Raw genomic sequence first — 18,126 nt, 5'->3', positions numbered from 1 at the left:
TATGTAATAGGCATTACGGTGTGTTATATAGTATGTCATGGGCATTGTGGAGTGTTATATAGTATATCATGGGCATCATGTGTGGGCTTATGTGTAATTGGAATTACAAAGTTCACTCAAATGTACAATGGGCATTACGGTGTGTGGTATAATGTTGGTCCGTGCCAACTTTTCACTGCGCAGGAGCCTCACCTATGACATATTGGGGGGGCGCAAAACATGCCCTTGATCCGGGCGCCGTGGTACCTAACTACACCACTGCAGACAGGACACCCCCGGACAGGACATCCCCCGGACCGGAGGCTACAAGCTACAAAATGCAGAGTTTGATGTCTGGTCCGGCGGTCCGGGGGCTTTGTCCTGGTCCGGTTTTTACCCATACCCTTTCAAAATACTAGGAAAAGAGTAACAACACTTTCATATACACTGTCTATTTCTTACGTGATTTCATTTTAGACAGCAAGTTATAGCTAATAAAATTAACTACTGTATGTTAACAGCCAGATGTACTAACCTTTAATGATAATAAAATGACGCACACGCACACATATTAGTATACAGAACTGTTTGCACAGCTTGTGTTTCCCAGATCAGTGTGCATCTTGCAATCATCCATGCCCGCCCCAGTATTCCCCGTGCCAGACCTGTCACTAGAGCCCAGTGCTGGGCGGGGCCTGGGCGTAGCGTCTGATACTGTATGTCAGCTGGTGCTCTTATATACAATGTATATAGATCAGGAAGAGTCGGGGTATGCGGAGAGACCAATGAGTAGGGGTAGAATGGGCGTGATGCACTACGATGGTGTGTATTGGGGATGTGGCATTACACAGGGGCGCGGCATAGGGGTGGCTAGTGGTCACAGTGGGAGTGATCCGTGTGTGTAGGGAAATGCTGGGTGGGCGTGCTGGCCACTGCTGGGTGGGCGTGCTGGACACTGTACGGGGTGGGCTCCGCAGTGTGTCAGCCTGTGCTGCTGCTGCTGTGACATCTGTTGCTGGTCGGTGCTGTAGTTGCTGTGATGGGGAGACTGAGCGGTTCTCTGCGATGTGTCAAGTACCTGCTGCTCACCTTCAACCTCATCTTCCTGGTAAGAGGCAGCTATACATGATGATGACAGTGATACATAAGTGTGACCTGGGGGATTGCAGCCAGTGCATGTGGCCATGTGGGGACAGTGCTGGGGAGAGCAGCTGACAGGTGTATAGAGATCCTATATACTGTACTATGGGCAGGAGCGGAGACATGTTTATAGAGATCCTATATATTATGGGCAGGAGCGGAGTCATGTTTATAGAGATCCTATATACTATGGGCAGGAGAGGAGACAGGTGTATACAGCTTTAACAGAAAGCTAAGTTACAGAAGCAGGGACAGGTGCATGGAGATCCAGAAAATACGTGCAGGAGTGGAGTCATATGTATGGACACTATAGGCCAAATGTAATCAGAGTAATTGAGAGATTTTGGGAGAGTTTTCCCATTTTTTTTTAAAGCGACAATCATTTACATGGCAAAACCAGGATGATTTTTCAACTGATTGCTGCTTTTAAAAAAAAGGGAACCTCTCCCAAAATCTCTCACTTTCTGATTCTCACACCCTGTTACATTTGGCCCATTGTACAGGAGGGGAGACAGGTGTATCACGATCCTGCACAATATGTGACACTACTGCTGCTGCTGCTGGTGATATGTGCCTGTGTGACTGAGTAAAATAGACACTGGAAGGAAATGTCAGTGTGACAGTGTCACATTATGCAACTATGGTCACAGAAGAAGGTTTTATATGGGTTAGGTAAGGTTTGATGTAAGGGGATTGAAATGCATGGGAACATATAGAGAGAATACAAGATGTCTTGTTAGCAGGCAGAACAATCATCTGTAATGTATGTCACAGGACAGCAGTGTGTAATGATGGGGTATGCATGGGCATTTATCTGATAAGGAGGGCAGGGGACAAGAAGTTTCTGCTGTAGGTGCTGATGAAGAGGAGGTAATGGTAAATGTAAAATAACACTTGGGTATATTATGGCTGTTCTGTGGGATCTGACCAAAGCTTGGTACTGTAGTAGACAACAGAAAATAGATCAGTAACAAGATACAGCACGGCTGATTGGGGTATTTATAAGAGTACAATGAAGTCATATCATTTTGGAAAGAGTTCTGTGATTTATGATAATACTGACCACAGTAGAATGGCTTCTATACAGTGACTGAGGAGGGAGATAGGCAATACACATGGATAAGGTAGAACACTGAGGAGTGAGAGAGACAGCAACAACTGAGGACAGCAGAGTAAGGGACAGCTGAGGACACAGTGCTAGCTGGGGACAGGACTAATAAACATTGATGGCAGGGTTAATGATGAAAATAGTGTTAGAGGATAAGAGATGATGGAAGAACATAAATGAGAATGAAAGAACATGTCTAAATATAGAGTATACATAGTGTAAGTAGTGGTGTAGAAAGTGAGGGACACAGAAGACCGTTAAAAATTATAATAAACAAAAATGTAAAAAAAATAAGCTTGGATTATATATTAATAGCACGATGTAGAAGACATAGATAAACAATACAAAAAAATATAGGAATACGAAAGAGTGATACAGAATACGGCGGATTCAGGTCGGAAAAGAGGGGGAAAAATGTAAAACATTTCTAAAGACCCAGAATTCTAATACATGAAGCAACTTTGATAAGCAATAAATGATGGATTTAAAGAACATTCCATGTTCATTAATGAAAGGCTGTTTTAGGCAAGCATTGTGTGTAGATCTATAGGGTGATCCTATGTTATGATCTGTGAAAGGAATGTTAAAATCACTTTAAAATATATGGGCATATTCTGTCCAATCAGCTTCATCAAAGAGATTACACAGGTCTCGGATTCCATCAAATCTCTCTGGGCTGCATATTACAGACAGAATTGAGGTGTGAGTTGCAAAATTGTTATCTGATTTTAAAATATGTCCACAGAGCTATTTTAATGTATACAAAGTAAGCGCTGTATAAACAATTCACTTGTTTATATGTATATTTAAAGTGTGTGCATGTATATGTATGTGTATATGTATACAAATACTACATTTGTTAGCCTGAGGACGACACTACTTGTGTCGAAACGTTGCTTTGTGCTTTTTCACATAAAATAGTTTTTTTGCACATTTTGGCTGGAGTGCTGCATTCTTTGACGATAATATGTATGCGGTAAGCTGCGTGCCGGCACCCGCCGAGTAATCTAATGGAAGAGTGGCTGTGCTGGACCACCCTGGTTGTTGTGTGTGTGTATATATATATATATATATATATATATATATATATCTCAAGCATTCAGTAGCCTGTGACGACCACAAGCCTGACGTTGAGACCCGGTTATCTGCTTGGTAGTCCACTCTCTGTAAACATTAATAACTGCTGCTCTCGAACACTTCACAAGTGCAGCCGTTTTGCTGATACTGGTTCCGACGGTTCGAGCACCTACAATCCTCCTGTGTTCAAGCTCACGCTTTTTGCCCATTTGTTTGCAAGCAACACAGTGCAATTGATGCTTCACTTGTCCTGCATTCCCTTTTTATAGCTATCTCACCCTCTAGCGGTAACAATGTGAAGTTATGGCCAATTTGCGTATGTGTCATGTGGTCATAATAATTTGGCCACAGTGTATATTAGGCTGTATAGATGATGTTTTTGATTCACACCCATGTGATTTTTATGAAGGAACATAATGGATATCAACATGGTGTACTTATTTTTAATAGCTGAAAGCATCAAAATGGGTATATATACGTACGTACAGTTCACCAGCATATTAAGCATCACTGGCTGAAACAATAATAATGATGTAAGGAAATCTGTGTATAATGACTTGCTTATACTCATCTCATGAAACTGAAGAAAATCTTTTACAGTAAGTTGGCATACAGAGGGCGGAATGTTCTAACATCCACTGCCCTGTATCGGTCCCCTTTGCTGGCCACCGCATTCTTAATAATCGCATATGCTCTAACATATGCGGTTATTAACGCAAGTGACAGCTCTTGCGATAAGAGCTGTCCCTTGCGATGTGGCTCTGGCGCTGGACTTCCGGGTCTGAGACCCAAGAATCCGTCTGAGCAGCCGCATAGTGCCGGGGCCGGCCGCAGGGCATGCTGGGAGAATCTGTGATGGATCCCTCACACAGCGCTGCGTAAGAAGCCCATAGGCTTCTGCAGGGAATCGCCAGCTTTTGCTGGCAATTCCCTCCGCAGCACTGACACTGCGGATGGGTAACAGAGAATACAAAAATGCGGTAAAACTCTGATAACGGGGTCTTTACCGCATTTCTGCTTTAGAGAATTCCGCACAGATCACGTTGGCTACTGTAGGTGAATAGATGGATGGTACAATGCAACTGAGAGTAAAGTAGATGTCCTGCACCTGCCTTGTACCTTTTGTTTATCAGGCAGGTGGCATTTCCATGACAACAAATGATTTCTCTGGATGATGGGTGTGTGCCCTAGAAGCAATTGTTTGCTGACAGCGAAAAATTAGAAACATGGACAAGTTAGGTGTCGTTGGCAGAGACATGCAAACCTGAGCTGCTTTAAGTGTTTGCACTTTGTAGAGAGCACTATTTTTAATACCAGCTGGAAAGTAGAGATTTTGACTATTTTCATATGTAAGCACATCCTACGCTCACAATATGATCTGGAACTAAATCACACACACACAAAAAAAAACCCAGTACTTATGTAATATCTGGACCGTTTCTCTTATGAGACCGCGTCCCCTCGCGGGGCTCGCTGCGCTCACCACGCTTCGGGCACGGTGGCTCGCTGCGCTCACTACACTATATAAAATCAACTCCATGCATAGTTGGATAGTAGGGGTATGAAAAAATGGGGTGCATTTAACATGGGAGTCCAGATAATACATAAGTACCATTACTAATTAATTCAAGTAATTAATTACTTTAAGGGATTGATCACCTTTAGACAACCTCTCTTTTGTGTTACAGTGTCACAGGCCTCCCATTAGCAAGTAACGGATGTCTTGTTTGGCGTTAAAAGCAGTCTTACCATATCTATTCCATATTATCCACCTATATAAGCATACTGCATCCTACTGTAGCTTCAGGTAACACATTTACTGGGCTATGATGCAGGAGGAAGGGCAACCCTGATTTATTGCTCAGCTTACATATTTATTTATTCACAGTAAGCCCACTCAAAGCAAATGCTTCGAAAGCTAGTCTGCTACCTTGTGATTGCCTCTGTGTTTGTGCATGTGTGAGAGAGAAAGAGATGTAGTTTCACATGCTGCAAATGATTGGTTGGTGATCTGTAACTAAGCACATGGGGGTAAATTTACTAAGTTTGGGAGTTCTATTGAAGTTGAGATGTTGCCCATAGCAACCAATGAAATGCTATCTATTATCTTCTAGAAGCTGCTACATGAATAAGAAGTAGAATATGATTGGTTGCTATGGCAATATCCCATCTTCAATAGAACTCCCATCTTAGTAAATTTACCCCACTGAGTGTAATTGAGGAATGGATGTAGTCACATTGCCTCCTGTCAGCATTGCAGATCCAAGTGCTGCATCACAAGACTCATCATTGGATCAGCTGCAGGACCATCAGCCATCTGAGTAACCCAGGGGATTTGCAGCTCCATATCTGAGGCCAGGAAATCTGGATCGGAAGGTACAGACCCTGGCTACGGTACTCCTAGAAAGAAAGGGACGTCATGGTCCATTTCCTGAATAGAGGCTGGCTCCGCCCCTACCCTGCCTCATATGCCAACAGCCTTTCAATTGGGGCATGGCGCCTGAGAAAACAGGGCCCGTTCTACACTTCCTCATTGCAGTTGTACTGTCAACGAACCGTTGGGATTGCTTCCATTTCTGATTAGGCCCATTGTGGGTGGTCATTTAAAACCAGAATATGTATCCCTAGATTGTCTCAGAATGCACTCACGCTTGTACTCTTAGGCCCGATGCTGAGTGAATGCAAATCTGCTGTAGATCCTCCCATATTGTTGTACTTGTCATAATCCCTATCCATGCACACGGCTCAATGCTCATCATTGTGATCATGAGTACACACTTGCACCCGCTTAAACACTTCCTTAAAACTGTGCTTAGCTCTCAGGTGATGTCACAGACCCTCCTCAAAAATGCCTGGGCACAACTGTGTTTTCCACAACATCCAGAAAACGTCCGTTTACTGCTCCACAATGCCGGCTTCCTGTCAGTCAGACTGTGAGAGGATTATGATCCATACGCATTTCTGTCACTATTTACCTTTGTGCATGTGCAACGCAATCGTTATGCATGCGCAGTCTTCAATAATCACTCGATTTGCGAATTCTCACATTAGCCATTAACCATACCTCCCAACTTCTGGCCGGAGGAAGTAGGGACACTCGCGCGAAGCCGTGCGAGCGTCCGAAAAGGGGGCGGGGCGTATGCAAATGAGGGCGCGGCTTATGCTAATTAGCCGCGACCTCATTTTCATACGAGAATAGACGCTGTGCGCATGCGCACAGCGTCTATTCTACTAGATTGGGGGGTCTCCCAACTGTCACCCCCCGCAGCGGGACAATGCCTGCCGCGGGTGGGACGTCGGGACAGGACCCGAAAATCGGGACTGTCCCGACGGAATCGTGACAGTTGGGAGGTATGCATTAACTCTGAATCATGCCCTATGTAAGACCCCTTTACATCCCAGTTACACCTCAGTCATAAGTGTATATGCAATTAAAATGCACATACTTACTTGTGCCTGTTTCTAGATTATGTAGAGTCTGAAAAAATGCAAGATACAGGTTAGTATCCAGTTAGCCGTGGTGAAATGCCCAGGGCTATCCAATAAGCCTCAGTAGCCCCTCATGCACTCGAAGCATAATGCCTGAATCATAGACAGCCCCAGAGCAGCAACACATGGATATGGCTACTTTTCCTGGACAGTGATGTCACTCGGTATGGGCGCCGAGGCTCTGTGGGTGCACTGTGGCCCGCCCCATTGCCAGTGCTTCTGGCTTGCATGGTGTATCGAATGGCACCCTGCAGCCAGTAGCACGGCAGTTGTGCCTCCGGAGCGTCGCCCTGCTGTCTACTACAGAAGTTTGGACACCAGAGACTTGTATTTTCCAAGTGCTGGCAACCTGCCCACTGTGATGTCACATGATAAGTATGCAGAGCCGGCACAGGATACCATTAGTTTACTGGCTGAAATTTTTTTTGCTTTAATTGGATAACCCAATAATGACTATTGGTCAAAAATCACGCTAGCAGCATGTCGTTGTTTTTTTTTCTGGAGAAAAAATAATTTGGCTAATAGGATGCACTCTGCAAACAGACATACAATCTACTCTTTCCCTTCTAGTAAATATTGGGCAAAAGGTACAGTACTATCTCCATGGCCTGGTGATGAGACCTATTTTCAGCCTAATCATTCATACATATATTACAATTTATTTTCTTTGTCCCAAAGAGATGTAAAATGTGAGCACCGTCATTGAATCCATAATACAAAAATAATTGAAGTACATCGATCACAGCACGATAGACAGCATTATATTTTTTATACTTCTTATTGCTTTACTTAAGATCTGTTTATTATCATATAATATTAATGATTCACAACTAAATGTTTGCTTGCCTTTTTCCAAGTTAATAGCCTTTGGCATCTACTGTACTAGAGAGTTGGAAGTGATGTTAAATGTATGCATAATAAAGGCTTGGTACAAGGGCGTAACTACCATAGGTGCAAGGGGTGCAGCTGCTATGGGGCCCAGAGCTGAAGGGGGCCCATGTTTGCTGTCTAAGTAATATGTTTTACATACATTTGTCAAAATCTGTTGCAAAATCACTTAAAAAACTTTGCTATGGGGCCTACGAATATCTATTTATGCCCCTGGCTTGGTATATAGAGGATTTGCCAGTATGACTTCTCAAGGGGGTGGTGCGGTAGGAGGCAAATGTTTTTAAGTTCTTGTACCGCTGCAATTCTTGTTCTGTTATTACATAATAGTTGAATATGTAATTAAAATGGGCTTTTGTGTTTTAATAAAACATTTGTTATAATGATTACAGTGATCGCGAAAACCCCCCAAAATTATGGGTCCCTGGGACCCCTCACTTATAAAAATCGGGGTCCTACTTGACCTTTTCTGGGTCCCAACAAAATAAAGCCTCCTTTCCCCTTCCCCAGCATGGCACATACAGAAGCCTCCTCCTCTCCTCCATATGGCATATACCCTGAGCCAAGGGCTAGCCTGAGCCTATTTTTTTTTTTTCGGTAGGCAAACACAGATTTGGGCACCTCAAAACTGTGGGTTGGGGGGGAGGGGTATCAATTGGCAATTTGCTCACACATAATAAAAAAAAATACACATATACTAGAAAAAGGCATAATGTCGGAATAGGGACACCTGTGCTGCACCAATCAGGATTCTGCCCCTGTCCATTGTTTCTAGAACAAAATTAAAAAGTAATGGCAGCAGGAACAGGAGGGATAGGGTTAGTGAAATCCCAGCAGAGTCTATAGGCTCCTCTCCTACAGGCAGCTCTGCCTGTTAAGAGTTAATTGGTGAGCTGCAGCCTCTCTGCCAGCCGTATAGTGAGGGGACAAGTGGGCCATTAACAGCCAGCACTCAGAGCCTGGAGGAGGTGACAGTGACACACAAGAGAGCAGCACCGCGAGGTAGGAGAGGAGGAGGGAAGTCTGCAGCCCGAGTCCTGATAGCAATAAATCCCCTTACATGACACAGCCAAGCAGCCTGCTAAATAAACCACGCACCCCTCTTACCTCTACTTCCTGCCCGGGCCTGCTCCGTCCTCACTGTCACACCTCCCTGGTTCTGGCCCCCAATGCTGGTTTCAGTTCTTCGTGCTCCGTCCTCACACCAGCCGCAGCTCTGTTCCCCTGCTGAGCAGTTGTTTCTGGTGCTGGCTTCAGCCATCTGTTGAGGCGCAGTGCTGGAGCCAGCTTCCGCAGCTTCCGTGCACTGCTGCCTATGACTCTGCGGTGAAAGGGACCCTTTCATTTTTGCGCCCAGCAGATGTGTGAAGCGGGCGTAAGTCACGCTGTGTCTTCTCCACGGTCGCATCACAACTGAGTGGGAAACAGATCCCTCCGCCCTTGTCACACATATTAACACGGGACTCGCTCCACCCGAAATGGGCGGAGCGAGTCCCAGGGGACCCAGCCATTCATAAAAAATGAGTCCCTGGTGCCCAAAAGTGGGTAAAATACTCGCTATAGCGAGTATTTGCGAACCCTGGATTAAAGATATTAAAATATTTGCTAATTTTCTAAACAAATGTAATCAATGGGGTTTATTCAAATCACCGCGCAGTGACTGGCGCCCATTTTTTAACATCTATTCTGAGGTAATCTGTTCAACCTAGCTTATCTAAAGCCGACCAGCGAATGATTTCTCCTGCCTTAGCAAATAAAAGTCATTGAAAACGGAATTTTATTTACGATCGCTACGACGAAGACGGGACCTGTGATGTCAGCCCCCCATCCCTGCCAAGCATCAGCCCTCCCGCGTACCCATGGGTATGCCCAGCATTTTCATGGGGACGCCCATGAAAAACTAAATGAAAAAGAATTTAAATGAAATATAAATATTACAATGAGCCATGGGTGTAATCAGAAGTTGTGGGCCCTATAGCAATGGCACCCTAAGCACTCACTATAGTTGCCCCATTCCTTCACCAATTTATCCATGAAATGTCATCTTATCTTGTGATTAAACATTGGGTTAATTAATTGCTTATTTTATTGACTGATTGATTGATCGATTAATGAATTAATATAAATGGTTTACTATGCATCTGTTACTTTTTGAACTGGAGTTAAATGGATGGCAGTTCTTAAAAAGAGTAGGTAGTATATTGTTTAAAACCCCCACAAAACGTATGTACCAGCAAACATAGAAAATCAACAGAATGTAAAATAGACATACAGTACTGTATAAGGCTGAGCTCGGAATAAAACATATATATCAGGCTTTTAGCTAATGATAACATGTGACAGGGAGAGTGTTATTCAGTTTATACTACCATTAATGCTTTTACGCTGTCTCCTCACTGTCAAACAGAGAATGAGAATATTTTTCCATAACCAGTCCACTGGCCAGAAGGCAAATCTCATGTCCATTAAGGATCATAAAGAAAAAAAACATATATAAAGGATGTACACAAATTTACAGTACATTAAAAAACATCTTGTTTCTTTATGATCATATTCTTAAAGGACATTCCCCGGATGCTACTCCTAGACAAACAAACTTACAGTAACCATTCAGCTACAGTACTTGGAATACAGAGTCACCTGTTAGCTCTATGTTAAGTTACTGTAATAGTCCCATATTGCTTTATAGTTTATATTGGTAAATTATGAACATGTACTTTAAATACACAAATCATGCTCCATTTTTTAAATGGGCAACATAGGTAAAGTAAAAGTGCACAAAGCACTTAATCCACCAGACCTGGGAATGGCCATTGACGTATGTCACACAGCAGGCATAGAAACACACAGCCCCGAGGAAGAGTATGGTTTACACCAAACGCGTTGATGGCATTTAAATTACTTGATATTTTACTATACTTATTTACATACCTGACATTTGAAACTGAGATCATGGACTGAGCTCTATTCATGAATGCCATTGAGGATAGCTGGGAAGAGGATTCAGAGCCTCCCAACCATCTAAACGTCCCCACAGGCCTAACCATAGTCCATCAGTCACTAGAAGTGCCATATTTTTTTCTACTCAGCATTTATTGTTATATTTACATACTATTTAGTTTTTATGTTTGATATGCTTTTTTAATCAATACATTTCATTAGTTGTAATATACTACACTATGGTCCTTATTCTGGTTCACTCCCAAAGGCAAATTCCTTCTCAACCCAACCCAACTCTAATGCTCTCTGCACAAGTTACATCTGCCCCACCTGCAGTGCACATGGTTTTGTCCATTTGATAAGGAATTTGCCTTTGCGAGTGAACCAGAATAAGGGCCAATATGTGTTTTACTCTCTTTGCTGTATCATTTATGGATTTACTTGTAGTTCAAGATCCAGTTACCCTAATGAGGGACTTTTGATTTACAAATTGAGGGATACAAGAAAATCTAAACATTGGGGAGGACACTAGAGGAAAGCTTTCCTATATAAAATGATTGATCATCACTCTGTTAAGAAGTGCCATGAGTATTTCCATTCTATGTTTTCCATTTAATATGGTTTTGGGCTACAATGTGGATACATTCAGGCTGCATCTTTAGTAGCACTATTACACAGTTTATCTTTCTAATATAATCAACCTTATATTTTAGCAACCTTTGTATGCCACCAATGGGGTATTGTTTTGCCATCAATGGAAAGATCTGATGGCGTTCAATCGTTAATGACAGACAGCACAACAATGTCTTCACCTGCAGAAGTGATGGCTATCGTTTGTGTAAACCATAAATACATTTCTGACAATAGTTCAATGCTATTGATGCAAAACATTAATGGAGACCGTCAGTGATAGACCCTTTAATGGCCATCTATACCCGGACTTAAAGTTTAGGTCAAACTTTTCCAGGTGATTTATACGAAATATCCTAGTACACAAGCACATTATTATTATCTATTTTATTCAGCACTGGGACTTGCCCAGCACTGTGTCCTCCTGGCACTGTGACTACCCCGACAGAATGGTGCTTCCAAAAGTTGTGCCACTCTGATGTCAGCGCAGCGTGACTTTCAGCCAAGTTACAGCCTTAGTCGTGGTAGGCTGGAGGGCAGAGATACCTTCCCCTGAATAAAAGGAAGGGTGCGTGCTGTCCCGCAGGATTAGTCCCCACAAACTTTGTAGAGAGTGGTCATCCTGTATCCACCCTCCCTAGGCTGGTTATAAGTCAATCCAGCAAGTGAGGACAGTATCCACGACCTTTTTAAAAATGCATCCAGAAAGCAACTGGTCAGTATCTGGGCACTGTATGAAAAATGTATCTTTGAACGCCTCCACCAAGCTACTTCTAGATACCACCCGCTGGAAACACTTTCTGGGGAGAACACTGCAATTACATTAATCAACACATTTTAAACATTTCTCTGCATCTGTCAAGTGAATAAATGTTTTTGCCTAATTTAGGGATGTGGAATTCAGCGGAACGCTCAGATTATCTGTATCACATCACATGCATTAGATACACAAATACCAAATTTGGTAAAAGCTCTACAGCAGTGGTAGCCAACCCTAGCCCTCGAGAGCTACCAACAGTTCACATTTTCCAGACAACCTAGCTGCTGCACAGCTGCACTCATTAATCACTGACACATTTTAAAAGATCCACAGATGGAGCTAATTAGCTCACTTGTGATTCTGTGAGGAGACCTGCAAAACATGCACTGTTGGTAGCTCTCGAGGACTAGGGTTGGCTACCCCAGCTCTACAGTATATAAGAACAAGATAAGTGAAAACTTAAATGAACCTATAGAATTTAAATATTCTGATAGGATTCATTTCTTAGATACTAATAAAACTACCGAAACACACCACCTTCGATAAATATATGTATACATGTGTGTTTTTGTATGTATGTATGTTGTGTATATTATGTTTAAAAGAAAGTGTGTACTCTATGGTCCTGCTAGGAGGGGGAGTCAGCCACAGAAGTGACATTAACAGCTTTCAATTAACTGGTACAAACTAGGAGGAGAGGAGAGGTGCCCCCTTGGGAGCCAGAGCCCGGCAGCAGATTACTCCATTGCCTGCCAGATTTTCGCCTCTGTTGGGCGATTTTGCCCAGCATTTGTGGACAGCGATGATGTGAAAAATCGCTGGCCTAAAAATGGCTTAGTGTAAACACAGTGAGAGAATTTCCCCTTGGCCAGCGATTTTCACAGGGGGTGGATGACTTTCTATAGCAGTACGCAATGAACAGCCATCGTCAATCATCTGCTAGTAATACCAGCAGATGAGCGATGGCGGCTGACGATGATGCGGGAGTGCACATTAGAACTCACCGCTCATCGCTGGTTAAACTAAGCTGCTTCCAGCTCAAAATAGCCCTGTGTGTATTGGCCTTTACACTGCCCAAGTTGTCAGGGAAAAAGCATAGATGGGAATGTAAAAAAAATGGGTTTAAACTGATATTCTACAACCCATATTCTTGCAGTTGTCCAATAGTTTATTCACGATGGACACATACTTTAGTTATCCTCTTTTCTGTTCCCTAAGAATTCTCACACAGCAGCCTTGAAGGAGGGCCAAGCATCAAACTCAGTTTCCATCAATTTAGTGATAAATATTTAATCTGTAAGCAGTTTCCTTATTTGCTGGCCAAAACTACTGTATGCCTTTTAGCTTCACTTAACTTTCAAAACTTTTCCTTTAGAAAATTGAAGTAAAAGTTATTTTAGGTAGTTCAACCAATAGTGTGTACTTGATGTTTTTCTATCTAGCAACATAGGGTTTTCTCTTTGGCCATTTATTTTTGATTTTGGAACTGGATGCTCTACACCAAAAAGGCGATACAAACCCCGTTATCATTTTTTGTATGAAGTATAGCCCTCCGTCGGGGCACCGCTGCGGAGGGAATTGTCAGCCCTTCAGAAGCCTATGGGCTTCTCTCCACAGTGCTGTTTGAGGGATCCATCACATATTATGGCCATCTTAACAGCATTATGGGCCCCCAGAAAAAGAGGTGCCCCTAACTACACAACCACTCCCCACTCTGTTGCTATAGACATACAGTGGAAAAAAAGTATTTGGACAGTCACCGATTGTGCAAGTTGACCCACTTAAAAAGATGAGAGAGGTCTGTAATTTCCATCATAGGTACACTTCAACTGTGAGAGACAGAATTTTGAAGAATAAAAAACAGGAAATCACATTGTATTTAAACAATTTATTTGTATATTGTTGCGGAAAATAAATATTTGGACAATCAAAAAGTTAAACTCAATACTTTGTAATATAACCTTGGTCTGCAATTACAGAGGTCAAACATTTCCTGTAGTTCTTGACCAGGTTTGCACACACTGTAGCAGGTATTTTGGCCCACTCTTCCATGCAGATCTTCTCTAGATCTGTCATGTTTTGGGGATGTCGCCAGGGAACACAGATTTTCCACTCCCTCCACAGATTTTTGATTGGGTTGAGGGCTGGCTAGGCCACTCTAGGATCCTGAAATGCTTCTTACGGAGCCACTTCTTAGTTGCCTGGGCAGTGTGTTTGGGGTCATTGTTATGCTGGAAGACCCAGCCACATTCCATCTTCAATGCTCTTACTGAGGGAAGGAGGTTTTTGGCCAAAATCTCACGATACATGGCCCCATTCATCTTATCCTTAATACGGATCAGTCGTCCTGTCCCCTTTGCAGAAAAGCAGCCCCCAAGCATGTTATTGCCACCCCCATGCTTTACAGTGGGTATGGTGTTTTTGTAATGCCACTCATCATTCTTCTCCCTCCATACACGGCGAGTGGAGTTTATACCAAAAAGTTCTATTTTGCTCTGATCTGACCACATGACATTCTCCCAGTTCTCCTCTGGATCATCCAGATGGTCACTGTTGGATGGGCCTGGACATGTACTGGCTTAAGCAGGGGGACCTTTTAGGTGCTGCAGCGTTTGAATCCATGACAATGTAGTGTGTTACTAATAGTAACTTTTGTGATTGTGGCCACAACTCTCTTGAGGTCATTAACCAGGTCCCCCGTGTAGTTCTGGGCTGATTCCTCACCGTTCTCAAGATCATTAATACCCCACGAGGTTAGATCTTGCATGGAGCCCCAGGTCGAGGGAGATTGTCAGTGATCTTGTATTTCTTCCATTTTTTTATAATTGCGCCAACAGTTGAACTCTTCTCACCAAGCAGGCCCATCCCAGCCTTGTGCAGCTCTAAAATTTTGTCCCTGGTGTCCAGAAACAACTCTCTGGTCTTGGCCATGGTGGATAGATTGCAGTCTGACTGTTTGAGGGTGTGGACAGGTGTCGTTTATACAGATAACCAGTTCAAACAGGTGCCATTAATACAGGTAACGAGTGGAGGATAGAAGAGCCTATTAAAGAGATCCAGAAATCTTGTTGGTTGGTAGGTGTCGAAATATTTATTTTCCGCAATAATATACAAATAAATTGATTAAAAACCATACAATGAGATTTCCTGTCGTCCCCCGTTGTCGTCCCCCCCCCCCCCCCCCTCCCCACATTCACTCAGTCTCTCACAGTTGAACTGTACCCATGATGGAAATTACAGACCTCTCTCATCTTTTTAAGTGGGTCAACTTGCACAATCGGTGGCTGTACAAGTACTTTTTTGCCCCACTGAATGTATGTATGTGTATATATGTGTGTGTGTGTGTGTGTGTGTAAACGGCAGACACATGGCACTCCTGCCCTTAGTGTGACAGGAGCCAGCAAGCAACTTGGTATCTAGCGCTAAGCCTCTGGCCCAGGACCAGCACATGCAAAAGAATAAAAAAGATGAGGAGGGGGTCTCTGATGACATAGAGAATGAGGATTCTGGTGTGTGTACCCCATAGCGCAGGCACAAGGCAGTTTTGCCAAAATCTTACTATGATTAAATACTTTCATTTTCTTAAAAACCATATGTGATATCAGATTTCTGATGGTATATTTGGATTCTATGCACAAAGATGTAAAATGGCTGTTGAGTATTGTTACCATTATGATTTGGAGTGTGTAAAAAACTGGAACACCCAGTAAGAAACCCATGCCAAGAAAATGCAAACTGCATTTGGATAGGACTCTAGTTGGGTTTGAGCATCCAATATACTGATATGTGATTACCATACTGTTGATGTTTGCTGTGTTTGTGGTTTTGGTTTCCAGTGTCACCACTATTAACAGTACTGAAATAAATGGGCAGTTGAAATGAACAGGATTACCAATGTTCTTAAATTACTACAAACATTTAGTATAGCACCTTTACACAATATTTTAACCACTTCTACAGGTAGGTTACACAGCCTGATAAGGGTGCCTCATTGTGCCTCACTCCTAACTGAAACTGCCAACCCCACATTGATATTGTAGCTCAGGGTTTTTCCCTGTTCCTCTTCGACTTTTGTGACAGGTGTAACGAAACCATTTGCAACCCTTTTTGGTCTCAAAATAATGTTAAGGCATTTATAAAATCCATTTCCATTTTAAAAACCAGTAAAAATTGCTGCCCACTACACCATGGGGAATATGTAATATGGGGCCAAATGTAATAGGGTGTGAGAATCACAAAGGGCCAGTTGTACTTAGCCTTGAAAAGTGATAAACCACCAGCCAATCAGCTGCTTCCTGCCATGTCACAGGCTGTGTTTGAAAAATAACAGGTAGGAGCTGATTGGTTGGTGGCTTATCAATCTCCATTTTATCATCCATTTTACTGCAATTATAAAATAAATATTGTTTGACAAGACAATACATATTAAATAAAATGATCATGTAAAACATTTTAAATTATACAATTACTGTAGTGCATAATGTATGGAGTTATTAGTTTTATAGTGAATTTCAAACACAAGCAAATTACCTTGACACTAGGAAATAGGTGTGAGACTTCCTACCACCACATCCTCCTCTGCAAACTGACAGTTTCACAGCACGCTATAATATAATAATAACTATCATGTATAGAGCGAATAGTAAATTATCGCACTAAGATGAATACAATATCTGAAATAACCAGGGTGCTTATGGTCAAACTTGTGGTCAAGCTTTATTTTGATCTTCTGCTGCAGATTGTAGAGGGGCGGCGGCTTAGCTAAACTCTGGTTGTGCAAATTTGTGGCCGTGCCATCAGGTCTGAACTAGGAACACATGCATCGATTTTCTTTTGATTCGATATTGAATTCGATTTGCATTCAAGGCACAGTGTACACAATCGATTTACTGTCTCGAATTCGAAATTTCCTTGCCTACACAAATTTATTTTTCTTTTCGATATAGAGAAAACGGGAGCACGCATCGAATACAATATGGATCGAAAGCTTCTTAAAAACCATTTGATTTCGATTAGATTTTGCTTTGCTTCTATAAGCAAAATGGAATAAAAAACCTGTCAAAATCGAAGTGTGTGTACACCCCTTAAGAAGGTACGGATTGAGTGATGATGTTAAGATAGGTATACTCATGGACAGTGATGGACACCAAGTGGAGATGTAATCAGTCATTGGCAGTATGGATGGTGTAATGGTTAGCATTACTGCCTCACAACACAAGTCATGAGTTAGTTTTCCACCATGGCACTAACTGTTTGGAATTTGTCTACTCTACCCGTACTTGCGTGGGTTTCCTCCATGTACTCTAGTTTCTTCCCACAATTCAAAAATATACTGGTAGGATAACTGGCTTCCGACAAAACACTTAACTCTAGTGTGTTGGGTGTACATGGGCAAACGAGATGAGTCAAGTGATTCTTATCTGCCATTAAATTCTAAGTTACTTTTCTCAGTGTTGCTCCATGTTTAAGCCTACTTTACCCCCCAACAGTTCTGGTTTCTGAGAGACGTTTCTAAAAAGCGAAGAAAGCGAAGGGGTTTTCATGAATATAGATGAAACTTCAACCCAAAGTGGTTGTATTGGGCCAGATTTGGGTAAATGAAGGAAAGGGTTTAACCCTTTGAGTGCCAACATCTCTGTGAGAGGTGTTCAAAATATTGGCTAAAAATGCCAGCGTTGCTCACATTTGTTACATAAATTCAAATAACAAATGTGTAAAAAAAAAGATGAGATTTCCTATATAAGGTAAATATTACAGGTCATTTAGATGAATAAAAATGTTTGCTTGGCAATTTTCACACCTATTTTGACAAATTTACTTGACACTCAATGGGTAAGATATATATACTCATGAAATTGTGGGGTCGTTCTTTCTATTTCTGACGCGTTTAATCAGCAGATGGCAGAAAAAACTGTTTCATTTTACAGTTTCATTCCAGAAGATATTTTTAATAGATAAAGTTCATGGATTAAAAGTAGATTGAAGAGCTGTGTACTAAGGAATTGACACTATACTGTACCTAGCTTTATTGAGCCCTGGTTTTGCATGTTGAGTGTTAAGGAATATAGTTTAGTGATCTTTAAATGTAAATAAGATAAATAGGGGACTTTTTTAC

General features: G+C 42.2%; 1 protein-coding gene across 1 annotated transcript in view; it reads left to right on the top strand.

Moving 5' to 3' along the window:
• Positions 1 to 748: 748 nt before the first annotated feature.
• The window catches only part of TSPAN2 (tetraspanin 2), a 167,342-nt gene continuing 149,964 nt past the window's right edge, over positions 749 to 18,126 (top strand). The window contains exon 1 of the mRNA XM_083172713.1: positions 749 to 1,087. Within this exon, the coding sequence (XP_083028839.1) occupies positions 1,019 to 1,087 (69 nt within the window). The 5' untranslated portion in view covers positions 749 to 1,018. The remainder of the gene's footprint in view (positions 1,088 to 18,126) is intronic.

This window comes from Crinia signifera, chromosome 2 (genome assembly GCF_055691185.1).
Source record: "Crinia signifera chromosome 2, ASM5569118v1, whole genome shotgun sequence".
NCBI classification, from domain to species: Eukaryota; Metazoa; Chordata; class Amphibia; order Anura; family Myobatrachidae; genus Crinia; species Crinia signifera.
Note: the sequence above shows the minus strand (reverse complement) of the source record. Positions and strands in the feature narration are given on the sequence as shown.